The sequence below is a fragment of the Arachis ipaensis genome, chromosome B5 (assembly GCF_059453495.1).
Source record: "Arachis ipaensis isolate K30076 ecotype BB chromosome B5, ASM5945349v1, whole genome shotgun sequence".
In the NCBI taxonomy this organism is placed as follows: Eukaryota; Viridiplantae; Streptophyta; class Magnoliopsida; order Fabales; family Fabaceae; genus Arachis; species Arachis ipaensis.
The window spans coordinates 59,197,840-59,225,442 of record NC_142440.1 but is presented as its reverse complement, the minus strand read 5'-3'; the positions used below and the strand labels follow the sequence as shown (position 1 = coordinate 59,225,442).

The window sequence follows — 27,603 nt, the reverse complement described above, 5'->3', positions numbered from 1 at the left end:
AGCAAGTAAAGCAATAATAAGAACACACCGAGATTTTAACGTGGAAAACCCTCTCAATGTGAGAGGTAAAAACCACGAGTCGTCCAGACCAATGAAATAGCTCCACTATAATCAAATGAGGTACAAGAGAGTCTCAAACAAAGCACAAAAATGTGCATATAACCAGCCAAAACATCAAAGCACCAAAGCTCACAAATGAAAAGCAAGAAGATGAAATATACCCAAAAAACAGAGCTACTGTCGAAGCCAATTTCTCTCTCTGCAGACCTCAAATTAAAATCTTCACCGTCCAGAATGAAGAACAAAATGTGAAGAATCTACAGTTCAAATTTCACGTCGATCCAACGGTAAAAGAATGAGAAACTACCGTTCCAAAATTGCTGCTCTGTGTAAAAATGGGAAACCTAATTTCTCTCTTGCGAAGCCAATTTCTCTCACTGCAAAATCTCCAATCAACATCTCCACCGACCAGAATGAAGAACAAGATGATAAGAACATGCAGTTTAAATTTCAAGCCGATCCGACGGTGAACAACTGAGAAACTGACATTTGAAATTTACTGCTTTGGGCAAAAACGGGAATTCTGTTTTTCCCCTTCTCTCTCACTTGGTGGCTACTCTCTCTTACTCTCAATGACCCCCAAAAATCTGAACTAGGGTTGTGGCACAATGGATGCAAGAGACACCCTTAAAATGTTGGGCTTGGGCCTCACAAAGGAGAGAAAAACCCAACAAATCTCCCCCTTCTTGACTAGGTGGAGGCTCTCGCCATTCCGGCGATCAAACAACATGTTTCAAACTTTTCTCTTGACAATGCTTTTGTCATCATATCAGCACCATTGTCATCAGTGTGAACTTTCTCAAGTTCCAACAACTTTGAATCTAACACATCCCGTATCCAGTGATACCTAACATTAATATGTTTAGATCTTGGATGAAAAGTAGAATTCTTGGCAAGATGAATAGCACTTTGGCTATCACACAACAACACATAACGGTCTTGCTTGAAACCAAGTGCTGCAAGAAACTTCTTCATCCACAACAACTCTTTACATGCTTCAGTTGCTGCAATAAACTCTGCCTCTTTGGTAGAAAGTGCAACACACTTTTGTAGCCTTGACTGCTATGAAATAGCTCCCCCTACAAACTTGACCAAATAACCTGAAGTAGACTTTCGAGAATCAATATCTCCTGCCATGTCTGCATCAGTAAAGCCAACTAACAAAGGTTTCTCACCACCAAAACTCAAACTCAAGTTAGTTGTACCTTTGAGATATCTCATAATCCATTTAACAGCATTCCAATGTTCTTTACCTGGATTAGAGAGAAAACGACTCACAGTACCAACCGCATGAGCAATGTCTGGTCTAGTACATACCATAGCATACATCAAGCTTCCAACAGCTGAGGCATAAGGAATTTCATCCATGGCTTGTTTCTCCTCATCAGTGGTTGGACACTGCTTGGTACTCAACTTAAAATAAGGAGCAAAAGAACTAGCAAAACATTTGGCATCATTCATGCCAAACCTTTGAAGCACCTTCTTTATGTACTTCTCCTGTGACAAATAAAGCTTCATGGAATCTCTATAACGAGTAATAGTCATGCCCAAAATTTGTTTGGCAGGACCCAAGTCCTTCATAGCAAAGAACTTACTCAACTGTTTCTTCAACTCATTAATCCTCAAAGCATTCTTGCCCACAATCAAAATATCATCCACATAAAGTAAAAGAATGATAAAATCATCATCAGAAAATTTTTGCACAAATACACAATGATCTGAAGTTGTCTTACGGTAACCATGCTTCCCCATAACAGATTCAAACTTCTTGTACCACTGTCTTGGAGCTTGCTTCAACCCATAAAGACTCTTCTTAAGCTTGCACACAAAATCTTCCTTTCCTTTAACAACAAAGCCCTCCGGTTGCTCCATGTAGATCTCCTTGTCTAAATCACCATGAAGAAAAGCTGTCTTCACATCCATTTGCTCAATCTCCAAATCAAGAGACGCTGCTAGTCCAAGCACAGCACGAATGGATGACATCCTCACAACAGGAGAAAAGATCTCCTCATAATCAATACCTTTTCTCTGGCTAAAGCCTCTAACAACCAATCTAGCCTTATACCGAGGCTTAGAATTGTGTTCTTCATTCTTGATTCTGAATACCCATTTGTTCTTTAAAACTCGCATACCTTTCGGTAGCTTCACCAACTCATAGGTATCATTCTCAAGCAAGGACTTCATTTCTTCTTGCATAGCTTCAAGCCATTGAGCTTTGCTTTCATCTTCAATAGCCTCTCCAAAGCATTCAGGTTCTCCCCCATCAGTCAACAAAACAAATTCATGTGGAGAATACCTTGACGAAGGCTTTCTCTCTCTTGTAGACCTTCTAAGTGCATTTGCAGGAATTTCTAAAGCTGGTTCTTCATCTTGATCATCATCACCAACTTCATCAAGTATTGGATCAACTGTTCCATCTTCACCTGCACTTGTATCATGCTTATTATTTTGAGCTTCAACTCTACCATCTTCTACCATAGGCATAGAGGGAGTAATATCCAAGTTAGAAAAATCATCACTAGGCTGAACCATTGGCTTTTCCGCATTATCAACATCCTTCAATGTTTGGTCTTCAACAAAGACAACATCTCTACTCCGAATCACCTTCTTGTTAACAGGATCATAAAACCTGTAACCAAACTCATCCATGCCATAGCCAATAAAAATACATTGCCTAGTCTTTACATCAAGCTTAGATCTCTCATCTTTAGGAATATGAACAAAAGCTTTACATCCAAAGACTCTTAAATGATCATAAGAAACATCTTTACCTGACCATACCTTCTCTGGCACTTCAAATTGCAAGGGAACACATGGTGTCCGGTTCAAGACATGAACAACAGTGCTCAAAGCTTCACCCCAAAAGGATTTTGCCAATCCAGACTGTGACAATAAGCACCTAACTCTTTCAACCAATGTTCTGTTCATCCTTTCAGCCAAGCCATTCAACTGAGGAGTCTTCGGAGGAGTCTTCTGATGTCTTATACCATGCTCTTTACAATAAGCATCAAATGGACCTGAGTACTCACCACCATTGTCAGTACGAATGCATTTCAACTTCTTCCCAGTTTCTCTTTCAACAGAAGCTTGAAATTGCTTGAACACATTCAAAACTTGATCTTTGGTCTTCAAAGTGTAAACCCATAATTTCCTAGAATGATCATCAATAAAGGTTACAAAATAGATAGACCCTCCAAGTGTTCTTGTCTTCATCGGCCCACATACATCAGAATGCACCAAGTCAAGTATCTCTGACTTCCTTGAAGGTGGGTGGCTCTTGAAAGAAACCCTGTTCTGTCTTCCAGCAAAGCAATGGTTGCACTTTTGCAAAGCAACCTTACAACCAGATAAAAGATTTCTCTTGGATAACATATTCATGCCCTTCTCACTCATATGACATAATCTCTTATGCCATAAATCAGTTTCATCAACAAACTCAGCAGCATTAACAACATCTTTCACAATCTTTGCTTGAGTTAAATAAAGAGTAGAGTGTCGAGTACCTCTAGCAACAACCATGGAACCCTTGGTGAGCTTCCAACTATCACGAGAGAATGAGCTATCCAAGTCTTCATCACACAACTTACCAACAGAAAGTAAGTTCAACCGAATATCTGGAACATACTTCACACGCTTCAAAGTCAACTTGGTACCGTTGGAGGTTTCCAAACAAACCTGTCCAACACCGGCACATTTTGCAACACCTTGATGAGCCATTTTCACATCACCAAAATCACCAGGAGTATAAGACGTAAACAAATCCCTCCTAGATGTAACATGAATAGAAGCACCGCTATCAATCACCCAACTAGTGCTATTATCAACAAGGTTAACAGATTCAAACTCCTCAACAACAAGAAAATCATCATGAGTTACATTAACCTTGTCTTCCTTGCTACCATCTTCTTTATTTGTGCTCTTGTCTTTACTTGCCTTGGCTTTCTCCTTCTTTAGCTGCCAACAAAATTTCTTCACATGTCCCTTTTGACCACAATGATGACACTCAATATTCTTATACTTTCCTCGAGACTTGCTTCTGCTTTGATCTCTACCTTTAGGACCTCGACTTTTGCTTCTCCCCCTAGACTCAGAAACAAGAACATCTGAATGTGTAGTCGATGTACCTTGTGACTTTCTTCTCATCTCTTCATTCAAAACACTGCTCTTGGCAAGATCCATAGAGATTACACCATCAGGAGCAGAATTAGACAATGACATTCTGAGAATTTCCCACGAGTCTGGTAAGGAGCCAAGAAGTAACAATCCTTGAACCTCTTCATCAAACTTGATACCCATGGAAGATAACTGATTCATAATTCCTTGGAAATTATTCAAGTGATCTGTCATTGATGTCCCATCTGTATACTTCAAAGCCAACAACTGCTTGATCAAAAACATCTTGTTATTCCCAGTTTTTCGAGCATACAACTGTTCAAGCTTAATCCAAAGAGTACGAGTATGTGTCTCTCCAATAATATGGTTCAACACATTATCGTCAACCCACTGCCTAATATATCCACAGACTTGTCTATGCAACAAAGTCCAATCATCATCAGATTTATCATTAGGCTTCTCTGTACCAAAAATTGGTTGATGAAAATTCTTGACATAAAGCAAATCTTTCATTTTTGACTTCCACAAATCATAATTAGGACCATTAAGAGTGATCATCCTACTAGTATTAGTATTAGCTTCCATTGTTCACAAAATTACAAGCCCAGAAAAATACCAACAAGCTCTGAAGCCAGTATGAAAGAGCCTAGCAGCGGAAACGACACAAATGTCCAACACAAGAACAATATGGAAACACTCACAACACAATATGGCAGCAACTATAACAAGCAAATATAGCAAGTAAAGCAATAATAAGAACACACCGAGATTTTAACGTGGAAAACCCTCTCAATGTGAGAGGTAAAAACCACGAGTCGTCTAGACCAATGAAATAGCTCCACTATAATCAAATGAGGTACAAAAGAGTCTCAAACAAAGCACAAAAATGTGCATATAACCAGCCAAAACATCAAAGCACCAAAGCTCACAAATGAAAAGCAAGAAGATGAAATATACCCAAAAAATAGAGCTACTGTCGAAGCCAATTTCTCCCTCTGCAGACCTCAAATTAAAATCTCCACCGTCCAGAATGAAGAACAAGATGTGAAGAATCTACAGTTCAAATTTTACGTCGATCCAATGGTGAAAGAATGAGAAACTGCCGTTCCAAAATTGCTGCTCTGTGTAAAAACGGGAAACCTAATTTCTCTCTTGCGAAGCCAATTTCTCTCACTGCAAATCTCCAATCAACATCTCCACCGACCAGAATGAAGAACAAGATGATAAGAACATACAGTTTAAATTTCAAGCCAATCCAACGGTTAACAACTGAGAAACTGACATTTGAAATTTACTGCTTTGGGCAAAAACGGGAATTCTATTTTTCCCCTTCTCTCTCACTTGGTGGCTACTCTCTCTTACTCTCAATGACCCCCAAAAATCTGAACTAGGGTTGTGGCACAATGGGTGCAAGAGACACCCTCAAAATGTTGGGCTTGGGCCTCACAAAGGAGAGAAAAACCCAACAAGATTGTTAGTGTTGCAAGTGTTGAAGTTAGTCCCATATCAAAGAAAGCATGGAAGAGTGAGGAGTTTATAAGATGAGAGACTCATTAATTTAACACCTTAAGGTTTTGAGTTGGATGTGGTGTCTTACTTTGTGGTCCACAGCAACCATAATAATTAAGGGTGGCTATATATATTTCAATTAACATCTCATTAATTATTAAATTATTTGAAATCCTCCAAACTTATTAGTCGTGATCTAGATTATACTAACGTGCATGGATTACACCCAAGAAAATGTTCTAATATATAAGAATAGTTTAATCATGAAAGAATACTACCAAATGCAAGAAATGATTGAATAATAAGTAGTAACAAGAATGCATTTTATTTGATCTCCTCCTAAGGATTAAGATATTAGTTCGAATCGTGAAAATCTACAAATAATATTCAAAATGATTTTGGATTACGAAACTATCTAGCTGTTTCTTAACAAAGCATGTTCAATAGATTGGGATTAAGGGACATGAAATTAAAGTGCACCATAGCCAGCTCGATCTCTCACAGTGACTTCATTTCTTGCACGAAACGAAAGTGTCAAGATAACTTAACTTCGTTCTCTTGCCATGAAGCATGAATTTTAATGGACACCACACATTAATTCAATAAAACTTGACTTTAACATTACCACTAATAATTAAACTCCTTGCATTGCTTCCATATTTATGTTATTTGTTCTTGTTTTACGTATCACATTAAGGTTCCTAACGTAACATTTTCTTCTCCCCGAATATATGGATGTGCTAGCCTTCATTGCCACGAAGAGACAGAGAGGAAAAATGAGGATAGAGACTTGAATATTCGAATATGCCATTATTTGTTCGGTGAGATAGATGTCTTATAAAGTTGACCCCAAAATAAATATTCATTAAACTCTTAACTAACGAGAGAGGGCATATATAGATGTATGTACTAATGTACATTATTATAGCATGTATATTCACAACCCTACTGAGTGTAATTAAAAACAAATACATAATGGTAATATATAATAATATAATATATCTGAAACAAAATTCTACGAGATGCTAAAATGACACTCTCTTCTCTTTTATTTGTAAAATATATATTTTTTTATAACTTTTAAAAAAATTTCATCTTTAATCCATTTTAAATTTTTTGTGTCACTAATATTAACTTTATCTATTTTTTAAGAAAAAATAAATTATTTTTTATAAAAATATTCTTTAGCAAAAATTTTATTTTTCTGTCATTAAATTTTGCTTACTAAAATACCTTTTAATAAATTATTTTTTTATTGATTAAATTGTATTTTTACCAAAATATTTTTTAAAAAATTTAATAATTAAATTATTTTTTTTAAGATACCCTTTAGTAATTTTTTAATTATTAAATTATGATTTTAATTACCAAATTTTTATTAACAATTATAGTTATATTTTACTATTAATTTTTTAATATCAATATATATTATTTTAACATTAAATATAAAAAAAATCTTGGTAAGATTATTTTTAAATATCAATATAAATTAATTGCTATACATATTAATCATGGTAAGATTTTTTTTATTTAATGTTAAAATAATATATATTGATATAAAAAAATTAATAGTAAAAAATAAAAATAAATATTAATGGAAATTTTAGTAAAATCACAATTTAATAATAAAAAAATTATTGAAGGATATTTTAGAAGAAAATAATTTAATTGTTAAATTTTTTTAAAAATTATTTTGGTAAAAATATAATTTAATCAATAAAAAATAATTTATTAAAGAATATTTTGATAAACAAAATTTAATGAAAAAAAATAAAATTTTTGTTAAAGGATATTTTTGTAAAAAATATTTCTTTTAAAAAAATGGATAATAAAGTTAATATTAGTTAACACAAAAAATTTAAAATAAATTAAAGAGGAGATATTTTAAAAGTTATAAGGAAAAAAATGTATATTTTATAAATAAAAAAGATGAGAATATCATTTTAGCATCTTTTAAGAGAGAAAAGTGGAATTTTCTCTCTCTCTCTATAATAATAATAATAATAATAATAATAATAATAATAATAATAATAATAATAATAATAATAATAATAATAATAATAATAATAATAATGAAATAAAGTTGCATTGTGATGATTTAGCTCAACTGAAGGTATCTTGTTTCTAAAGATGATACTTAATTCAAATGTTTAATATAATATATATCATCATTTTAGTTATCATCTTTAGAAGTAGACATTTTTTTATCAGTAGTTACCTTAATTGAATTATCTGATAAAACAACACCAACAACATACATTTTGTTTGTATATATGAAAATAATGTTTATATGATTAATAAAATTTATTAATTTTATTTAATATTTAGCTAATTTTAAATATTAAAGACTACTACATTCTAAATAGTAACTTAAATTCTAATAATATAAAAATAAGAGATTAGTTTAAAATATTAATTTATTATATTAATAAAAAGTATTAGTCTTTAATAAATAAGAAAATTTTACATATTTAAAAATTTGAAAAATTTGTGAGTGAAAAAAAATAAAAAAAGTCAATAATAAATAAAAAAATTATGTATTTAAAATAGAATAATATTAGGGAATTAATTTTTTTCAGTTAACATCGATTATTTTTTTTAAAATGATTTTTTATCTTAAATCTTAGACTCTAAATTCTAAATTATAACTATATTTAAAAGTTGGCTAATATTGACTAACTAAAAGTTTACCTTTTTTTTGAAAAAATATATATTTAAGATTTAAAAATTTATATATTTAAAATTCATGTTTTCTGGTTAGTAACTAACAATAAAACACAAAATTGTTTTCTTTCTTTTTTTTTTTTCAATTTTGTAATACAAGCAAGTGTTATTTTGGATTTTCGGTACATTATTTTATAATGCAACAAGCATTTGATGACACACGCAAGAATAGTTAGGTGAGATAAATGAATACATTCAATACAAGATGATGTAGTATACGATTCATCCAATTCGCATATTCCATCCATTATCATGTGACTTATAAGTTCAACATCATCAATACATTATAATAAGTTGCAAATTACTTTCACGTCTAATCTATATATAAGTATATTAGCATATTACTCTACAACACAATTATTTGTCAATATCATCGATTGTTTCGCTTTAATTTGCTTTTAAAGTGCCAATAAAAAATCTCAAAATCTATCTCACATTTTTTAAGTTCCTTGAGAAACAAAGCTAGAGTTGGATAGATACAATTAAACATGAAATCCAACTTTTCCTTGTTGTCCAAGCTTTTGATATTGCAATACCTATCAGTTCTATGCCTCTCTCAGGATTTTGATTTCTTTTACTTTGTTCAGCAGGTAAATATATAATTCGTATTCATGAGTAGTTCTTCTAATCATGAACAATAATGTTGTATTTTAATTTTAATTTTACTTGAATTTTTCATTCTTATGATGAATAGCTTCATATTCATTTGAATTATTATTATTGTGAATTTTGCAGTGGCCAGGAGCATACTGTGATACCAAGCAGAGCTGCTGTTATCCGAAGACCGGGAAGCCGACGGCGGATTTTGGCATTCATGGACTCTGGCCTAACTACAAGGATGGTTCATGGCCCTCAAACTGTGATCCTGACAGTGTCTTTGATAAATCTCAGGTACTTGAATTTACATTTTTAATTTGAAAAAAGAATCAAAGAAATTAAAAGATGGTGATGATCATGGAGAGCAGAGGTCCTAAATACTACTATTTGTTTAATGCTTATGTACGAATAGAACAGCAAAACATGACTAATAATATATTAACATTGAAATTTGGTCTACCCATCCATGATTAGGATCTCCAAGCTTGCTTCTAGTTCAAGATCCATGCAGGAAAATAGTTCTTATATATTAACAACTTTAATACGTTATTTTTATATACATTCACACACGTAAATATGGGTGTATTGGTTTTTTTGTTTTTTGTTTTTTTCTTTTTTGATATAGTTCATTTATTAAATTTGGTATATATACACCTATTAAATCTAAGCACAAAAAGATAAATAAAATAAGAATACATGAAATTACCGAATTATTACAACTAATTGATGCGTTGTAGATTGAATATTTAAACTTTTATATATAAATTCAGTATATAAATAAAATTTTCCTTCACATAAAAATTGGTGGGTCTATAAGAAATATATTACATAATGTTAGGAAAATTCACTCTACTATCGTGATTGCAATTGTAACAAAAAATAACATGTTAATCTTATGCATATACGAGACGTTACCTCTGTCCATATTGTTGTTGGTAGAGTCAAGATCAATTATCAACAACCTCTTGATCATCGTACACAAACCGACAAAATATCTTAATTTTAATTGTAATTTGATTTTTATTGCTCGTTGATATTCGTTCATCTAGCTGATGTTATAGATCTTAGTCTTTTTTCTTTTTTCATTTTTTTTAAATTCTCTCTCTCTCTCTCTCTCTCTCTCTCTCTCTCTCTCTCTCTCTCTCTCTCTCTCTCTCTCTCTCTCTCTCTCTCTCTCTCTCTCTCTCTCTCTCTCTCTCTCTCAAATAATCAGTTATAGATCTTAGCTATTGTTATTTGTTATACAGTTCTCCCAATTTATTATTGTTTTGGAATTGAACAAAATAAATTTGAGTTTTAGACATCCCACCATCCGTTTGTTGTTACGTGCACACTTTAATAAAGAAATAAAAGTGTTAGGTTAATGCTAAATCGTAACAAAAAGGATAAGGGAACCCGAAATTAGGTTGAAAAGACCTACCCATGACTTTCAGATAACAAGCAACAAGTAGTATTACCATGTATTTTGTCCAACACTAATTACTATTTTCTCTAAATATTTTCTTTCTGCGTCCGAAATCACATACCGAACTATCATCATGATTCCTGTCAAAATTTTCATAATATGCTTTCTCAACCGTAATAGAAGAAAAAAGAAAAAAAAAATCGGTAGGTATGTGAACACAAATCTATTGTTTCATATATAATATTAGTAAAATGGCATAAATAACAACAAGGCGTATCTTAAATAAAATAGTAGGTTTCACTTTTTATTACTACTATGTAAAATGTACGTTAAAATGTTAAATACACATAACATAAATATTTCAAATTTCATCCAAATTGAACATATATTTTTTTTTTGGGTTAAAAAAAGGGCATTGATCAATCACAATTCATAAGTTAAGCACATATGCTTAAGTATTTGATTGGAATGATGAGATTTGATGTAATATATAGGTGTCAGACTTGATGAGTAACATGGAGAAGAATTGGCCATCATTGAGTTGCCCAAGTAGCAATGGAATGAGGTTCTGGTCACATGAATGGGAGAAACATGGTACCTGCGCCGAATCTGAGCTTGATCAGCATGAATACTTTGAAACTGCTCTTAAATTGAAGCAGAAAGTCAACCTTCTTAAGGCCCTCAAGGATGCAGGTACCTACAACCTCCAAATACAAATACAATACCCACAAATTCAACTTTATAAAATAGAAAATAATAAGATAAGATGATTCATTTTAGGTTCTCACTAAAATAAAAAGATAATATATTTTAAATGAGTATATATATAAAAATAAATCTTTTCCTACAAGTTTAACCTGTGTGAATTTTATATAAGTTTTTTTTAATTTATTTTATGTTAATTTTTATTTTTTTTAGGAGAATAACAAAGATTAAATTCTAAATCTTTTGAATCATAAAAATTTTAATATTAGTTAATAAAATTATTTTTTTTATAAATTTAAATTGATAAGAGAAGACAGATAAATGTTATATCTCTAACATTAATTAAAGTTATAAAACATGTGTATATAACGTATAATGTTGTCTAAGTTAAAAATTGCTAAATATAATTTATTATTTTACGCTAATTAAATTAGTGAAAACATGTTATAGTGATTCGACGAAAATGTGTTGCAGGAATAGAACCAGATGATGAATTTTATAGCTTAGAGAGCATTTCAGATGCCATAAAAGAGGGAACAGGTTTTACTCCAGGAATTGAGTGTAACAAGGACTCGGCACATAACAGCCAACTCTACCAAGTTTACATGTGTGTGGACACTTCTGGTTCAGTTCTCATTGAGTGTCCTATACTTCCAAAGAGCAAATGTGGTTCACAAATTCAATTCCCAAAATTTTAAAGAGAATTTAGTTATTTGGCAACTAGCTAGCACCTTCCTTAATTTAATTTGTATATTGTATTTGATACTTGAAAGTCTTTACATTATTTTTAGCTTTCTTCCAAATAAAAGTGCAAGTGGATCGCCAATCTTCCAGTGAGGAATGTAAATGAGTTCTTAGCTTGCTATTATATGTTCAAGAAGGAATTTAATACTAATCTCGTTTATTTTAATTTTTAATCTAAAAATAAAATCACAGAATAGACGTGTCTAAAATAAGTTCAACTAATAATTTTGATGGCATTAGATATGTCATTTTTATGAATAATTTGATTAAACGAGAATCAACCAAAATTTTTAAAGAAGAGTGCTGGTGAAATTTAATAAATATAAAACATTAATATATAAAATAAATGAATAAGGATTTTCGAATAGATAATATTTTAAAATAATAAATGTAACCTTTTGTTTTTAAATAAATAAATATAAAACATATAAATATATAAAAATATAATTTTTTATTTATTAGGTTCAATTATTAGGATTTTTTATTTTAATAAATAAAATAAATATAATATTTACTAAAATAAATAATTTTAAACGTATTTACCGATTTAAATTTCCTTGTCTTATCTCATGATAAGACAGGTTAGCGTGACATATGTATATCTCGTTTACACTATGTTTATCTTGTTTACATAAGGCTTGTCCGCGCCTATATATACAAGTCGTTTACAACTTAGCTCCAGGCTCCAATTTGACTTTGTCAACCTCTTTCTCCCCTCTTTTAACCCATTCTAACCATACCTTCAACTGAATCGGTGATGGCGCGCGAGGCGGAGAATGATGGAGACATTGATGAGTTTGGAAAACTCTAAATTAATATTTGTGATGACTAAACATTATTAAAATAATTAATTACAAAATTATTAATTTGATTTTCATTTAATATATATTGATTAATAATTTTGTTGTAGGTTTTTAATATTGGGCCGAAAATGAAATTTTGGTGCAAGCCCAATATGCCTATGAACACTCAGCCTTGATATTAATCTAATTGTGATCATAGTGGCTGAAACAATGTTGTGTCCTATTTGGGCCAAATTGAAGATATTATTGCTACAAGCCCAAATTAATTTTGATGCTACAAGAACCAATGCTTGATCCAATATCCATCAGGAAAGCAAATGTTATCATTTGCCTCATGCTTTCCCACGGATCCCATTTCTTTACTTTGGATGGATTTCAAATTTAATTTGCTAGCATTGGAAACATAAATGTGAGAGAGAGAAATTGATTTGATGGGTTCAGTAACTCTACACGCTACCTTATGCAAGGGAAGTTGGACTTTAATTTCACTTTATCATTATCCATTAGATAATGTTCAAATTTCTCTCTCCTCTTTCTCATCTTTGCTTCTCTTCTTCGGTTATTACACAGGAAACCATGAAAGCAAAACTTAGCTACCAAATTGAAGAAAGAGCAAGCTACAAGACCATCACAATGATGGCAAGAAAACATAACAAAATAAAAGTGTGCTGTGGCTGAGATTTTCACCAAATATGGTTAGATTTGGTGAAGTAATCTCGAGCTCTTCATGCTCAAAAAGAAGGAAGAAGATTCGGCCAGCAAGGAAGAGACTCTTGGAGGCGTGACTTGTCTTTGATTCTGCTTAACCACCACAGGAAGTAGCTAGAGTGGCGAAGTGATGGTAGAGGCAGAGATTGAAGCAGATGAAGTCATCATCATCATGAAGCATCAAGGGCCAGAAATCCATCTTGGAGAGCAAGCCAAGGATGGAGAGCTCGGATTGATGAAGAGTGATGACCAAGGAAGGACTAGAGGTAATTGCATGTTGGTTATTGCATGGTTATCTCTTCTCTCTCTGTGTGGCTGAATCGGTTATGTGTGAAGAAGAAGAAGTTGGCTTGGGTTTTGGCTTCAAGTATGGAGGCTTCTCTCTTCTATAAAAAGAGTGAACAACCACGGTTTGGAGCAAGGAGTTAGAAGTAAGCAGTGAGAGTGCAAGGCACAGGATTCTCAGAGCTACCTAAGCTTACAGATTTTCTTCTCCTTCAATGTATTCTGTTTTGTATTTTTCTGTTTAATTTTGTCATGTCTTGAGTCTCATGAAGAAAGGCAAATAGTGAGGTTTGTATGAAAAAGCCATAGAGCGGAAAAAGGCAGAGAGTGCAAAATTAAAAAAAAAAGCCATAGATGTCTTAGAGTTCCTTTGTTCATCTATGTTGTGTTTCATGATTCTGTAGGAATTCCCTTGTAAGTTGGGTTAGCACTTTACAGTCTGTAATCAAGAAGATTATAGTGAAATTCCATCATGGTTGTGATGGAGACTGGATGTAGGCTGCACTGCACTTAGCAGCTGAACCAGGATATATCTGAGTGTAATTTTCTCTCTTCTCTACTCCAATTCTGTATCTATTGCACAGGAGCTCAAACTGAAAAATATCTCGTGCCAAGTGACGAGACAAAAAGAAAAGTCTCGTGCCAAGTGACGAGATAAAAATAAAAGTCTCGTGGCTAGGGACGAGACAAAAATCAAAAAGTCTCCTGAAGTTATCTCAAAGGCCAGCAAGTGTTACAAAGCAAAAAAGGGGGCTAAGATTCAACCCCCTTCTCTTAGCCACTGAAACCATCAGACATTAATAGGCTGAACGAGATGACACATTATGCCGGGGCAGCCAACTTCGAGGATAGTTTTCTTATGTTTCTTTAATTTAATGATGTGGCCATTTTTAGGGAAGTCATGAAGAACTAGAACATAGTTATGTGAGTTAGCAATTTGGTCTCTAGGAGAAATTTAGAACTCTATTTGTTTGTGCTAGGTTAGTATGACATAATTATTAGTTTGGAACTCTGTTATTCTTGTGCTAGGTTATTAGTATTTATAACCCTATCATTAGGATTTGCCTATTATGGAAAATGTAATTTAGAGACATGTGTAGGCTAGAAACATGGAAGTACATTCTTCAATAGAAGTAATTGTACGTTAGATGGAAATATTTGCCGAACTTTAATGTGTTGTGTACCATGTTAAGCCGGTCTAATTACTAAAAAAAAAAAAAGAGATAAAATCCAATAACCCATAAATTTAGAATATTTTATTTGTGAGGCTAAATTCTTTTTTCATTCTTCAGAGGCCTCGCCTCCTACTGCCCCAACGAGTGAGCCAAACTCTTCCTCCACCCGACGCCATCGTCCCGTATCTGGATAAGACCGGATTCGGTGACACGGTGCCCCTCAGGGATTTCACTTTTGACAACTCCCTGATTTTGGCATGCATGGAGTAATGGTGTCCAGAGACGCACACGTTTCATCTCCCGTGGGGAGAGTGATGAGCGGATATTTTATACGCTTTTTGGCATTGTTTTCATATAGTTTTTTACCATGTTTTGTTTAAGTTTCATTATATTTTCATAGGTTTTAGTGTTAAATTCACATTTTTTTATTCTACTTTGAGTTTCTGTATTTTTATACAATTTCAGGTATTTTCTAGCTGAAATTGAGGAGCTGGAGCAAAAGTCTGATTCAGAGACAGAGAAAGCACTGCAGATACTGTCCGGATCTGATCTCCTTGCACTCGAAAGACCTTTTCTAGAGCTACAGAAGTCCAAATAGAACGTTCTCAACGGCTTTGAAAATATGACTTCTAGAGCTTTCCAGAAATATATAATAGTCCATACTTTGCTTCAGAATTGAAGGCCCAAAACTGGCGTCCAACGCTAGCTTCCTGCCCCCACTCCAGACGTCTAGCGCCCAAAGGAAGAGACCAGCGTCCAAACGCCCAAAGAGGATCCCTTAGCCAGAGTTCAATGCTCTAAAGGCCTCATAGCACGTGAATCTCATCAAAGCTCAGCCCAAACACTCACCAAGTGGGCTCCAGAAGTGGATTTTAGCACTAAAAAGACTGTTTTACCCTTCTTATGTAATCCTTAGTCATTAGTTTAGTATTTAAGGGATATTTTACATAATCTTAGGGGACTTTTCTGCTATATTTCGTTTTTCACATTATATTTTCTATCAGTATGAGTTTCTAAACCTCCTAGGTTGAGGGGAGGAGCCCTGGTGAGTTTTATGGATTAATAAAAGTATTACTATTTCTCTTCAATCTGTGTTTGATTCAATTTTAAGATGTATCTTCGTTCTTCAACTTGATGAATGGGATGACCCGTGACAATCATCCTTGTTCTTCATACTAAGACCGCGTGCCTGACAACCACCCATGTTCTTCTTGGGTTCGTGTGAGTACGTAACTGGAAAGCATCAAACAACCAGCTTGATTATACATCTCTTAGACGGCTAATCCACGACTTCGTTGGGGACTTCTCATGACATAAGTTCAGCCGAGGTATGTGGAGATTAAGGTTTCTATGGTAGAGGCTAGAACCCAAAGGAGCAGCATTCTCTGATTCGGAATATTCGACCTTATCTATGGCTTTTTGAGTAGGATCATTAAGGAGAATGGACTGCAGGAGCTTCACCCTCAATCAGAATGGATCCACACTAACCCTGGGGTTTAGATCTGGAGGAGATTGGCGACCGCGACCGTACGGCGTTGATCACATACAACCTGCCATAGAAGAAATTATTCACAATTGAAGAAGACAGTAAAACCATAGTTAATCCAGAAGGATAAAGCATCTCCAAGCCTTAACCATCTTCTTATCACTGGTTACATTCGAATTCACAAAGTATTTTATACTCTATTTCACTTTTATGCACTCAAATCCAACAACTTTTCTATCCACTTCACTAAGATCTGCAAGATAACCATAGCTTGCTTCAAACCACAATCCTCGTGGGATCGACCCTAACTCGCTCAAGTATTACTTGGATGACTTAGTGCACTTGCTGGTACAGTTGTACAAAGTGTGGGGATTCGTGCACCAAGTTTTTGGCACTGTTGCCTGGGATTGCTCGAGTTTGGACAACTGACAGATTATCTTGTTCCTTAGATTAGGTATTGTCTTTAATTTTGTTAGAGTCTTTTATTTTATTTTATTTTCTTCTTCTTTTTTTCGAAAAACATTTAGAAAACTTTTTCAATTTTTTTCTTTTCTTTGTTTAATCTTTGTTCTTGGTTTGAGTCTTTTGTTTTTGTTCTTGTTGAAATTTTCGAATTCTTTGAGTCTCTTTTCAAAAAATTTTTTCAAAAATAATTTCTTTTGTTTGATTCTTATGTCAATCTTTAAGTTTGGTGTCTTCTTGTGTCTTTTCTTTTAATTTTCGAAAATTGTGTGTTTGGTTTTCAAAAATTTTAAAATTTGGTGTCTTTTGCATGTTCTTATTTTCTTTGAATTCTTTGAGTTTTGTTCTTAGTGTTCTTCTTGATCTTCAAAGTGTTCTTGTTTTTCTTTTTGTTTTGATGTTAAAATTTTTAAGTTTGGTTTCTCTTTGTGTTTTTCTTCTCAAATTTAAAAAATTACTCATCTTTGATCTAAAAATTTTAAGTTTGGTCTTTTTGTTGTTTTTTCTTTCTTCATTAAATTCAAAAATAAAAAAATCTTTTCTATCTTTATTTTAGTTAAATTTTCGAAAATTACAAAAAAAAATTCAGATTTTAATTTTAAATTATTATCTTATCTTATCTTAGTTTTCAAATTTCAAAATCAAATCTTTTCAAAATCATATCTTTTTCACAATCTTATCTTATCTTTTTATCTTTCTTCAAAATTCAAAAATCTTATCTTATCATATTTCAAATTCAAATTTTAAAAATTCAAAATTTTCAAATTTCAAAATTCAAATCCTTTTTAAATCTTTGTTATCTTATTTCAAATTCAAAAATTCAAAATTTAAAATTCAAAATTTAATTTTTAATTTTCAAATTTTGATTTCAAATCTTTTTAAATTTAAAACTTATCTTTTCTTAACCTAACTTATCTTATCTTATCTTTTCTATCTTATCTTCTTTTAAATTTTAAAATTAAATCTTTCTCAAATCTTTTTAATTCTTATCTTATCTTGTTGACTTTTTCAATTATTTTTAAATTCAAACATTTTCTAATCTTCTATCTTATCTTGTTTTTAAATCTTTCTTAATTAGTTACTTATCTTCTCTCTCTTCTTTTTCAAAACTTTCTAACTAATTCTTTTCTCTTTCCTAATTTTCGAAAACCCTTCCTCTATTTCTCTATCTTCTTTTTCGAATTTTATTAGTTCTTTTTAATTAATTAAATTTTATTTTTTTGGTGACTTATTAACTTTTATTTTTGAAATAATAAATAAATAAAATAAAAACAAAAATTTTTTAATTCTTGTTTATTTTTTTACTTCTAATTTTCAAATTCTTCTTCTCTTTATTCGAATTCTTTTTCTCCTTCTTCTATCTTCACTTTTCTTATCTTTATCCTTTATATCTCACTAGGAGTTCTCTATACTCAAATTAGGCATAGAAGCTTCCTTTCTTTCTTCCTTGGTTTCTTCTTTCTTGTTTATGACCAGGAACAGGGATAAAGAACCTCTATTGAATCCTGATCATGAACCTGAAAGGACTTTAAGGAGGAGCTTAAAACAAATTAAAGCACAACACTCCGGAAGAAACCTTTCAAAAAATTTTGAACAAGAAGCTGAAGAAATGGCTGAACAACACACAGGGAAGCTGGCGTTGAACGCCAGCCAAGATATCCCCGCTGGGTGTTCAACACCCAAAATGGTAAGGGAACTGGCCTTTAATGCCAGTAAGGGTATACCGCATGGGCGTTCAACGTCCAAAGAGCCATTGGAGCTGGCGTTGAACGCTAGTAATGGCACGCCCTTTGAGTGCTCAATACCCACTCAAGAAATCCCTATCCAAGAATTAAAGGAAGCCAAGGCTCATGTAGAGACCATAGTGGTTCCTTTGCATGCACTCCTGCAGTGCATGAGTTCTGATGAACACTCATCCTCTTATGAGGATGAAGACACTAGGGAAGAGCAAGTTGCTCAATACCTAAGAACTCTCATGAAGCTGAATGCCAAACTATTTGGTACAAAGCCTTTGGAGAAAGAACCTCCACTGCTTACCAAAGAACTAAATGCTTTGATTCAGTATAAGCTACCTCAGAAGCTTTCAGATCCTGAACGCTTCCTGATTCCTTGCACCATAGGCACCATGACCTTTGAGAAGGCTTTGTGTGACCTAGGGTCAAGCATAAACCTCATGCCACTCTCTGTAATGGAGAAGTTGGGAATCTTTGAGGTACAAGCTATAAATATCTCACTAGAGTTGGCAGACAAGTCAATGAAGAAGCCGTATGGCTTAGTAGAAGATGTCTTGGTAAAGGTTGAAGACCACTACATCCCTGCAAACTTCATAGTCTTGGATATTGGAGAGGATAAGGATGACTCTATCATTCTCGGAAGACCTTTCCTAGGCACTGCAAAAGCCATGATTAATGTGGCAAAGGGAGAAATGGTTTTCCAACTAGGAGAGGACTACATCTTGTTCAAGATGTCCAATCCCAATTCTCCCTCTGATAAGCAAGAGATAATGGTGCAACACCTAGTGTTCCAACCATCTCTCTCAGTGCAGAGCTGTGCTAAGCCCCCAAACATCAATTCTAAGTTTGGTGTTGGGCAGCCATTAACAAGCACTGAAAACAAAGGTACTTGGAAGAAAGTACCTAAAGGCTGGAGGGACAAGAAAGTCCCCACTGAAGGCCTTTCACCTGGCATGAGAGTTGTCTTCACGAAGAAATCAGTCATACTACGTACAATGAGTCGTGTCTTATCTTTAGAGCATGTGGAGCTCATTCATGAGAAGACAGGAAGAAAGTTCACTGTAAGGGGCAAAATTATGAGCCCATACTAATCTCTATAAGGAGCTAATCGTCAAGCCAATGACGTTAAAGAAGCGCTTATTGGGAGGCAACCCAACCTTAATTAATTATTTTTATTTCTTTTAATTCCTTAATTTTATCTTTCTTTAAAGTTTTTTTTAGGTTCATGATCATGTGCAGCAGTTAGAACAGAGACAGAATTGTTCAGTAGTGAAAATAGAACACTCTGGATGGAGTGTTGTTGGAGTTGAACGCCAACCAAGGAGCAGACCGTGGGCGTTCAACGCCAATGCAAAAGGGCAGGGATTCTGAAATCTCTAGCCTCTCAGGACAAGTGGGTCCCAGCCACAGCATCTTTACCTACCCACTTCTTCCTTCTTTCTTTCACACTTCCCTATACACACTTTCCTATAAACCCTAGCCTAATCACATCCATATCACTTTTCCAAAACCATCATAACTCCCGCCAACCCCCACCCACTTCAAAACCAAATTTCCCTTCCATTTCCCCACCCATGACCGAGCCTAACCCTAGCCCACTCCTATAAATACCCCTCATTCTAACCCTTCATATACACACCTCTCATACACATCAAAGCCCCCTTTGGCCGAATCACTCTCCCCCTCCATCTCCTTCTATTTTCTTCTTTTTCTACTCCATTCTTCTCTTTTCTTTATTTTTGCTCGAGGATGAGCAAAGCTTTTAAGTTTTGGTATTGGAAAAGCGTTGCTTTTTGCTTTCCATTACCACTTATGGCACCCAAGGCTGGCGAATACTCTAGAAAGAAGAAAAGAAAGGCAGTAGCCACCACCTCTAAATCTTGGGAGATAGAAAAATTCATCACCAAAGTCCATCAAGACCACTTCTATGAAGTAGTGGCAGAGAAGAAGGTGATCCTTGAGGTCCCTTTCAAGCTCAAGAAGAATGAGTATCCGAAAATCCGAAGAGAGATTCGGAGAAGAGGTTGGGAAGTCCTAACCAATTCCATCCAAGAGGTTAGGATCTTAGTGGTACAAGAGTTCTATGCTAATACATGGATCATAAAAAACCATGACATTAGTGTAACCCCAAATCCAAAGAATTGGAGCACCATGGTCCGGGGGAGAATCTTAGATTTTAGCTCGGAAAGTGTGGGGTAGCATTCAACTTGCCTTTGATGTAAGGAGATCCACATTCTTACACTAGAAGAGTCAACTTTGATCAGAGACTAGATCAAGTGCTCTTAGACATCTGTGTGGAAGGAGCACAGTGAAAAAGGAAATCCCAAGGCAAGCCCATTCAACTAAGAAGGCTTGACCTCAAGCCCATAGCTAGAGGATGGTTGGAATTTATCCAACGCTCTATCATCCCTACTAGCAACCGGTCAGAAGTGACTATTAAAAGAGCCATCATGATCCATTGCATCATGATTGGAGGTGAGGTGGAAGTACATGAGGTGATTCCTCAAGAATTGTACAAGATAGCTGAGAAGCCTTCCACCAAAGCAAAGTTGGCATTCCCACACCTCATCTGTCATCTATGCAATTCAGCTAGAATTGTTATAGAAGGAGACATCTTCATTGAGGAGGACAAGCCCACCACTAAGAAGAGAATGGAGCAAACTAGAGAGCATGCATGAGCCTGTGCAGCCGCCTCAGTATGAGATCTCTGAGATGCTTTAAGGGATGTATTTCCCTCCTCAAAGTTATTGGGATCAATGGCATGCTTCTGTGGGAGAATTAAGCTCTAACATATATCAGTTGAGGATAGAGCATCAAGGGATTTCCACCATCCTCAATGAAATTAGAGAAGATCAAAAGGCTATGAGGGAAGAACAATAGAGACAAAGGAGTGACATTGAAGAGATTAGCACTACATTAGATCCTCAAAGAGGAGCACTAGCCGCCACCATTAAAGGTGGATTCATTCTCTTAACCTCCTTTTCTTATGTTATTTTTCTATTTTCTGTTATGTTGTATTATCTATTCTCTTGTTCATTATTGCATGATCATATCCATTTATATCATAAAGTTGTAAAATGTTCCATATATCTCTCACGATTACTTAAAAGAAAATTTTATTTGAAGAGAATTGAGAGATACATGAATTTCAAGTTTATAATAAGAATAGTTCAATTATCTTGATGTGGTGGCATTATTTTTGTTTTCTGAATGTATGAATAAACAATGCATATTTGAAGTTGGAATTTATAAATGTTGGCTCTTGAAAGAATGATGAAAAAGAAAAAGTATTATTGGTAATCTGAAAAATCCAAAAACTGATTCTTGAAGTAAGAAAAAGCAGTAAAAAGAAAAAGCATGTTGCAAAAAAAAAATAATATATGCATGCAGAAAATAATAAAATGGAAAATAAATAAAAATAAATAAATAAATAAATAAACAGAAAAAACCAATAGCTCTTTAAACCAAAAGACAAGGGTAAAAGGATCCAAAGATTTTAAGAGTGTGCTTAAGAACTTTGGACTCCTCTATCTGGGGATTCTAGCAAAGCTGAATCACAATCTGAAAGGATTCACTCAGTTAAAGTGTCTATGGCATTTATGTATTCGGTGGTAATACTGGAAAACAAAGTGCTTAAGATCACGGCCAAGACTCTAAAAGCTGTGTTCAAGAATAAAAAAGAACTAAACTAGGGAAGTCAATAATATCATCTGGATTCTAAGTTCCTAAAGAGACCAACATTTCTGAGTTTCAATGGATATTGAGATGCCAAAACTATTCAGAAGCAAAAAACTACTAAGTCCCGCTCATCTAATTGAAACTGAGTTTCATTGGAAACTCTGAGATTTATTGTATCTTACTCTTCTTTTTATCCTACTGTGTTTTTAGTTGCTTGGGGACAAGCAAGAGTTTAAGTTTGGTGTTGTGATGAGCGGATATTTTATACGCTTTTTGGCATTGTTTTCATATAGTTTTTAGCATGTTTTGTTTAAGTTTTATTATATTTTCATAGGTTTAAGTGTTAAATTCACATTTTTGGATTCTACTTTGAGTTTGTGTGCTTTTGTACAATTTCAGATATTTTCTAACTGAAATTAAGGAGTTGGAGCAAAAGTCTGATTCAGAGACAGAGAAAGCACTGCAGATGCTGTCTGGATCTGACCTCCTTACACTCAAAAGAGATTTTTTGGAGCTACAAAAGTTCAAATGGAGCGTTCTCAACGTCTATGAAAGTTGACTTCCAGAACTTTCCAGCAATGTATAATAGTTTATACTTTGCTTCAGAATTAAAGTCCCAAAACTGGCATCCAACGCAAGCTTCCTGCCCCACTCTAGGCGTCCAGTGCTCAAAGGAAGAGACCAGCGTCCAAACGCCCAAAGAGGACCCCTAGCCAGCGTTCAATGCCCTAGAGGCCTTATAACAGGTGGATCTCAACAAAGCTCAGTCAAAACACTCACCAAGTGGGCCCAGAAGTGGATTTTAGCACTAAAAAGACTATTTTACCCTTCTTATGTAATCCTTAATCATTAGTTTAGTATTTAAGGGATATTTTACATAATCTTAGGGGAATTTTCTGTCATATTTCATATTTCACATTGTATTTTCTATCAGTATGAGTTTCTAAACTTCTTAGGTTGTGGGGAGGCGCCCTGCTGAGTTTTATAGATTAATAAAAGTATTACTGTTTCTCTTCAATCTGTGTTTGATTCAATTCTAAGATGTATCTTTGTTCTTCAACTTGATGAATGGGATGAACCATGACAATCATCCTCGTTCTTCATACTAAGATCGTGTGCCTGACAACCATCCGTGTTCTTCTTGGGTTTGTGTGAATACGTAATTGGAAAGCATCGAACCACCAGCTTGATTATACATCTCTTAGACGGCTAATCTATGACTTCATTAGAGACTTCTCGAGACACCAATTCAGCCAAGGTATGGGGAGATTAGGGTCCTCGTGGTAGAGGCTAGAACCCAAAGGAGCATCATTCTCTGATCCGGAAGATTCAACCTTGTCTGTAGCGTTTTGAATACGATCATTAAGGAGAATGGACTATTAAAAAATTTTATAATATTAAAAAATTATATTAAAGTATTATTTTTATATTACAATATATAAAACACAAAATAATTAAATTTTATTTTAAATTACTTGAAAAATGATTAGATTGTTTCATTAAAAAATTAAAAAACATATTAAACGACTAGTTTTGTTAAGAATATTATTATCTAACATAAATTTTTTCATCCAAATATATCTAAATATGTATTTTATTCAAAATACTATATATAGTACATGAAAATCTATGTTGCTTTTTTTCACTTTTTATTTAAAAACACTTGAATTTTTTATTTTTACTTTGAAAGCATAGAAATAGAAAATAAGTAACAAATTTGTTTTAATTTTTTTAAAAAAGAAATAGGTAAAAATTTGTTTTTGCAAAAGCAAAAATTAGGAATGACACAAAAATTCAAATCATCAAGACTTAATCCGCAATAGGATACATGGAGGATAGTAGCGACAAATTGTCTGTGGTTTCTTCATCTACTACAATTTTTTAATATAGTTGCGATTGGCATCCGATCTCTTCATTGTGATGCAGAATCAACTTGGATTAGTGTCGATTCCATGAAGTCCCGCTTCTAACCCCAACCCAATATAGTGATTTCACCCTAAATCAGTTCAGTATCCAAAATCAGAAAGAAGAGGAACCTGTGACAGGAGAGTGGAAGTGCAAGAACCCCCGTGCTTAAACACACCGTGCACCGCTGTGTCACCGTGGAGTCGCGTGGCTACCGACCCAATCTCCTCTCACCGTCGTCGACCGTTCCCTTCTACTCTATAGTACGTGAAACTTCTAATCCCTCATCTTTGATGTGCATAACCCACCCCTGTTCTCCCATCCATTGTGTGCATCTGTGCCGTCTCTGAGTCGCGTGGCTGCCTAGACATCCTTCTCTTACCGTTGTCGATCGTTTTCCTCTCCTCCAACGAATCTGAGTTATCGCGGCCTCTCCCCTGTCACTGGTTTGTACTTCCACATTGCTCTTTCTTTCTTGTTTTCATTCTTAATCACTTACAAAATTCAAATCTTATTTTTCTCAAGATTTGTATATCTTCTTGGTTTAAGTATGGAATTGAAAAAGTTTATACCATATCTAATATTTTGTTTTTAACCCGAATTAATCACGTTGAAGGGAGACAGAAACTCATACATGTTCAAGTGAAGTCATACTTTAAATTTCTACCAATCTATATATATTCTTGATATAGCACTACAAGAAAAAGGCCTATGGCCACGCTTTTACGAGGGTGACGATTGATTAGAGATTTAACCACTTTTTTTGCCACGCTTCAAAAGCGTAGCGAAAGGGGGCTATGGCTACGCTTTTGTAAGGGTGGCAATAGAGCTGAGATATGGCCACGTTTTTTCTGCCACGCTTAAAAAACGTGGCCATAGATAGAAACAGGGACATTTTAAAAGCGTGGCGACAGAGTTTCATTATAGTGACGTTTTTAAAGCGTGGCCGTTTCTTACAACTCTTTTGACACGCTTTAAAAGCGTGGCCAAAAGGTCCTCGTACAAAATAAAATGCTCCGTTTTACTTCCTCATTCAAAATGCTGCTTATCTCCTTCATCATTCAAAACCCCCTTTCTCTTCAAAGAACACATAAGGCCAGAACCCTAAAAGCTTCGAAGAAACCCAGTCCTCACCCCAGCACTCCGCGAAGAACCCCAGTCCTCCGAAGAACATCGCCGGGGCTCGCGATGCCTCCGTTGTCATTCTCTCTTCCGGCACTCCCACCATCGCTGCTCCTTCGGCGGTGACTCCCTCGTCGCACACCATCCATCGCAATCCCTCCATCGCAAGTCTCTCTGGTGGTGTCTTCCTCCGAATTCACTCGGTCGACTCGGAGCAGCCTCTGGACCCTGAATCCATCTTCTCCGAGAACGATGAAGATTCGAGCCCTAAATTTAGGGAGCGAAGCGGGATTCTCCATTTGTTTCGGAGCTCGTCTCAATCCTCGATCCCAAGACCTAGCTTTCGCTCTTTTCTTGTCTTCATTCTCACCGTTCCCAATCACCTCTCCTTTGATGACCTCATTCCCTGGTGCGAGCCCCACCTCCACCATCTCCACCGCCTCCTCTTCATCAGGTACCGTTTCTTCTCTGCAAACATTTGTTGCTTTCTTTGCATATTTCTTTCATTGAAATCCCATAATCGTGATTTAACATGTGTAGTAATGATGGAATGGAATATCGCTACAGTGTGCTGATTGAACTTAGTTTTATCCAGCGTGCAGCTATTGAAATTTTACTTTGACATAGAGTGCATACTATGCTATAATATTAGAAGCAATGAAACTATTTTAGAAGCTAACAATATAAATGTTGTGAACTAAGTTGAAAAAATATGCTGTAATGAGATAGATAGATTTCCCAAAAGTTTCAATATTTCATTGTCTTTTCCTTTTCAGATTTTTCCCTAACATAAACACCATCTGGAAGCTGATCAAGACCATAATTTTTCTTCATATTGTTGAGAAGATTTTGTGGTATGATTTTTTCTGAATTTGTTCTCCAAATTTGGGTCTGATTTGTTCTGAATTTAATTAAAACATGTTCTGATTATTGTTGCTTTGTTCTCCTTGTTTGTTTTTTATTTATTCTAATTTTAATTGAAACATGTTCTGATTCTTAGTGATTTGTTATCCTTATTTGGTTCTAATTTTAATTGTGCAAATTTTGATCTGTTTTAGAGATTTATTTGTTCTTTATCAAATTATGGATTTGGACGGTTTTGATTTGGTGTAACATGATCAGCTTTACCGCTTCCTTTGAGGAGGACCGGCAGCAATTTCAATGTCGTGATACTGAAGGGCAAGGTTTGTTTTTTCCTCTCTTATCTTTCTCAGTGGTAAGATAGGAATTCTTTCTAATTTTGAGTACTTATACTCTCCACTGGCTCTCTTTGGTAAGAAGAAGGCAGCACCACCTCCTCCTTCAAAGAAAGCTGCTACTGCTGTCACTCCTGCCAATGATGAACTCACCAAGTGGTATGGTAAGTGGTTGCCCCTATCTTCACATCCTTTCTTTTTTTGTTCTTTACCATATCCCAGTAAGCACCCACTTCTCCATGCTTCTAAATTCCAATTACTTGAACTAAATGCATCATTGTTTGATTACTTAGATTTAATTTTCATGTTTTGCGTCCTTCTAAATCTGAATCTGATCTTGAATGGGAAACGAAAATAAAGGGCATGTATGCAGGGACAAGTAGAGGAATCAAGAATTCACAATGCAGTTTCTTAGGTGCAACTAAGGTAAATTTTCTGGGGCACTCCATGCTACCTGCCAGGGTGACAAGATCCTGGTAGCTAACAGAGGCAAAATCCCAGTTCGTGCTATTCGCACTGCTCATGAATTGGGAATACCCTGTGTGGCTGTGTACTCAACCATAGACAAGGATGCACTTCATGTCAAATTGGCTGATGAATCCGTCTGCATTGGCCTCTGAGTATCTGGTAAATTTAAAGATAAAATTATACCAGTTTTTACCAAGGTAAGTTCTAACTTCCAATGTAAGTTTCATTGCAGATTTTGAAATGTTATAGTACTATTGTACTAAACTATTAATGGTTTTTTTTGTAGATTGTGGATCCAAAAACTGGAGAGGAGAAGCAAATTATAGTTTCGGCTGATGATGGTATCCGGCCTAACTCAACTTTGATGGATCTAGCAAAGCTAAAGCCTGCATTCCAGAAAGATGGTTCAACAACAGCATGTGCTGAAGAAATCTGTTAATGTTAAGTTTGTTATAGTTTAAATTTCTTTTCATATTTTTGTTCTCAGTTCTTATTTTTAATTTCAGACAATGCTAGCCAAGTTAGTGATGGTGCCGCAGCAGTTCTCCTGATGAAGAGAAGAGTAGCCGTGCAAAAGGGGCTTCCAATTATTGGAACCTTCAGGTACACAATAATCACGCAGAACAAGTAATTTTGTTATTAGTGGTATTACAAGTCAAATATGAGGATCTTGAATGGTGCATGAGCAAAGTCATTTACTTACAAGAGCAACTTTGGGTAGATAA

General features: G+C 34.5%; 2 protein-coding genes across 2 annotated transcripts; both read left to right on the top strand.

The window, feature by feature from the left end:
- Positions 1–8,652: 8,652 nt before the first annotated feature.
- Positions 8,653–12,023, top strand: LOC107643657 (ribonuclease 3-like). The gene is made up of 4 exons (XM_088486051.1): positions 8,653–8,996; positions 9,142–9,297; positions 10,903–11,101; positions 11,588–12,023. Exons 1-4 carry the CDS (start codon positions 8,895–8,897, stop codon positions 11,809–11,811), a joined length of 681 nt encoding a protein of 226 aa, XP_088342177.1. The 5' UTR covers positions 8,653–8,894; the 3' UTR covers positions 11,812–12,023.
- Positions 12,024–19,177: 7,154 nt separating this feature from the next.
- On the top strand, positions 19,178–26,890 carry LOC148564335 (uncharacterized). Its single transcript, XM_088487024.1, has 5 exons — positions 19,178–19,394; positions 25,188–25,668; positions 26,337–26,398; positions 26,503–26,574; positions 26,784–26,890. Exons 1-5 carry the CDS (start codon positions 19,178–19,180, stop codon positions 26,888–26,890), a joined length of 939 nt encoding a protein of 312 aa, XP_088343150.1.
- Positions 26,891–27,603: the final 713 nt, after the last annotated feature.

Excerpts from the sequence above, each read along its gene's own strand:
- LOC107643657 (XM_088486051.1), top strand. The coding sequence starts at position 8,895 with ATGAAATCCAACTTTTCCTTGTTGTCCAAGCTTTTGATATTGCAATAC. Across the intron at positions 9,298-10,902 it reads GTGTCTTTGATAAATCTCAG|GTGTCAGACTTGATGAGTAA; the intron begins GTACTTGAATTT and ends TGTAATATATAG. Across the intron at positions 11,102-11,587 it reads TAAGGCCCTCAAGGATGCAG|GAATAGAACCAGATGATGAA; the intron begins GTACCTACAACC and ends AATGTGTTGCAG.
- LOC148564335 (XM_088487024.1), top strand. The coding sequence starts at position 19,178 with ATGATTAATGTGGCAAAGGGAGAAATGGTTTTCCAACTAGGAGAGGAC. Across the intron at positions 19,395-25,187 it reads AACAAGCACTGAAAACAAAG|GCCAGAACCCTAAAAGCTTC; the intron begins GTACTTGGAAGA and ends AGAACACATAAG. Across the intron at positions 25,669-26,336 it reads CACCGCCTCCTCTTCATCAG|CTTTACCGCTTCCTTTGAGG; the intron begins GTACCGTTTCTT and ends TAACATGATCAG.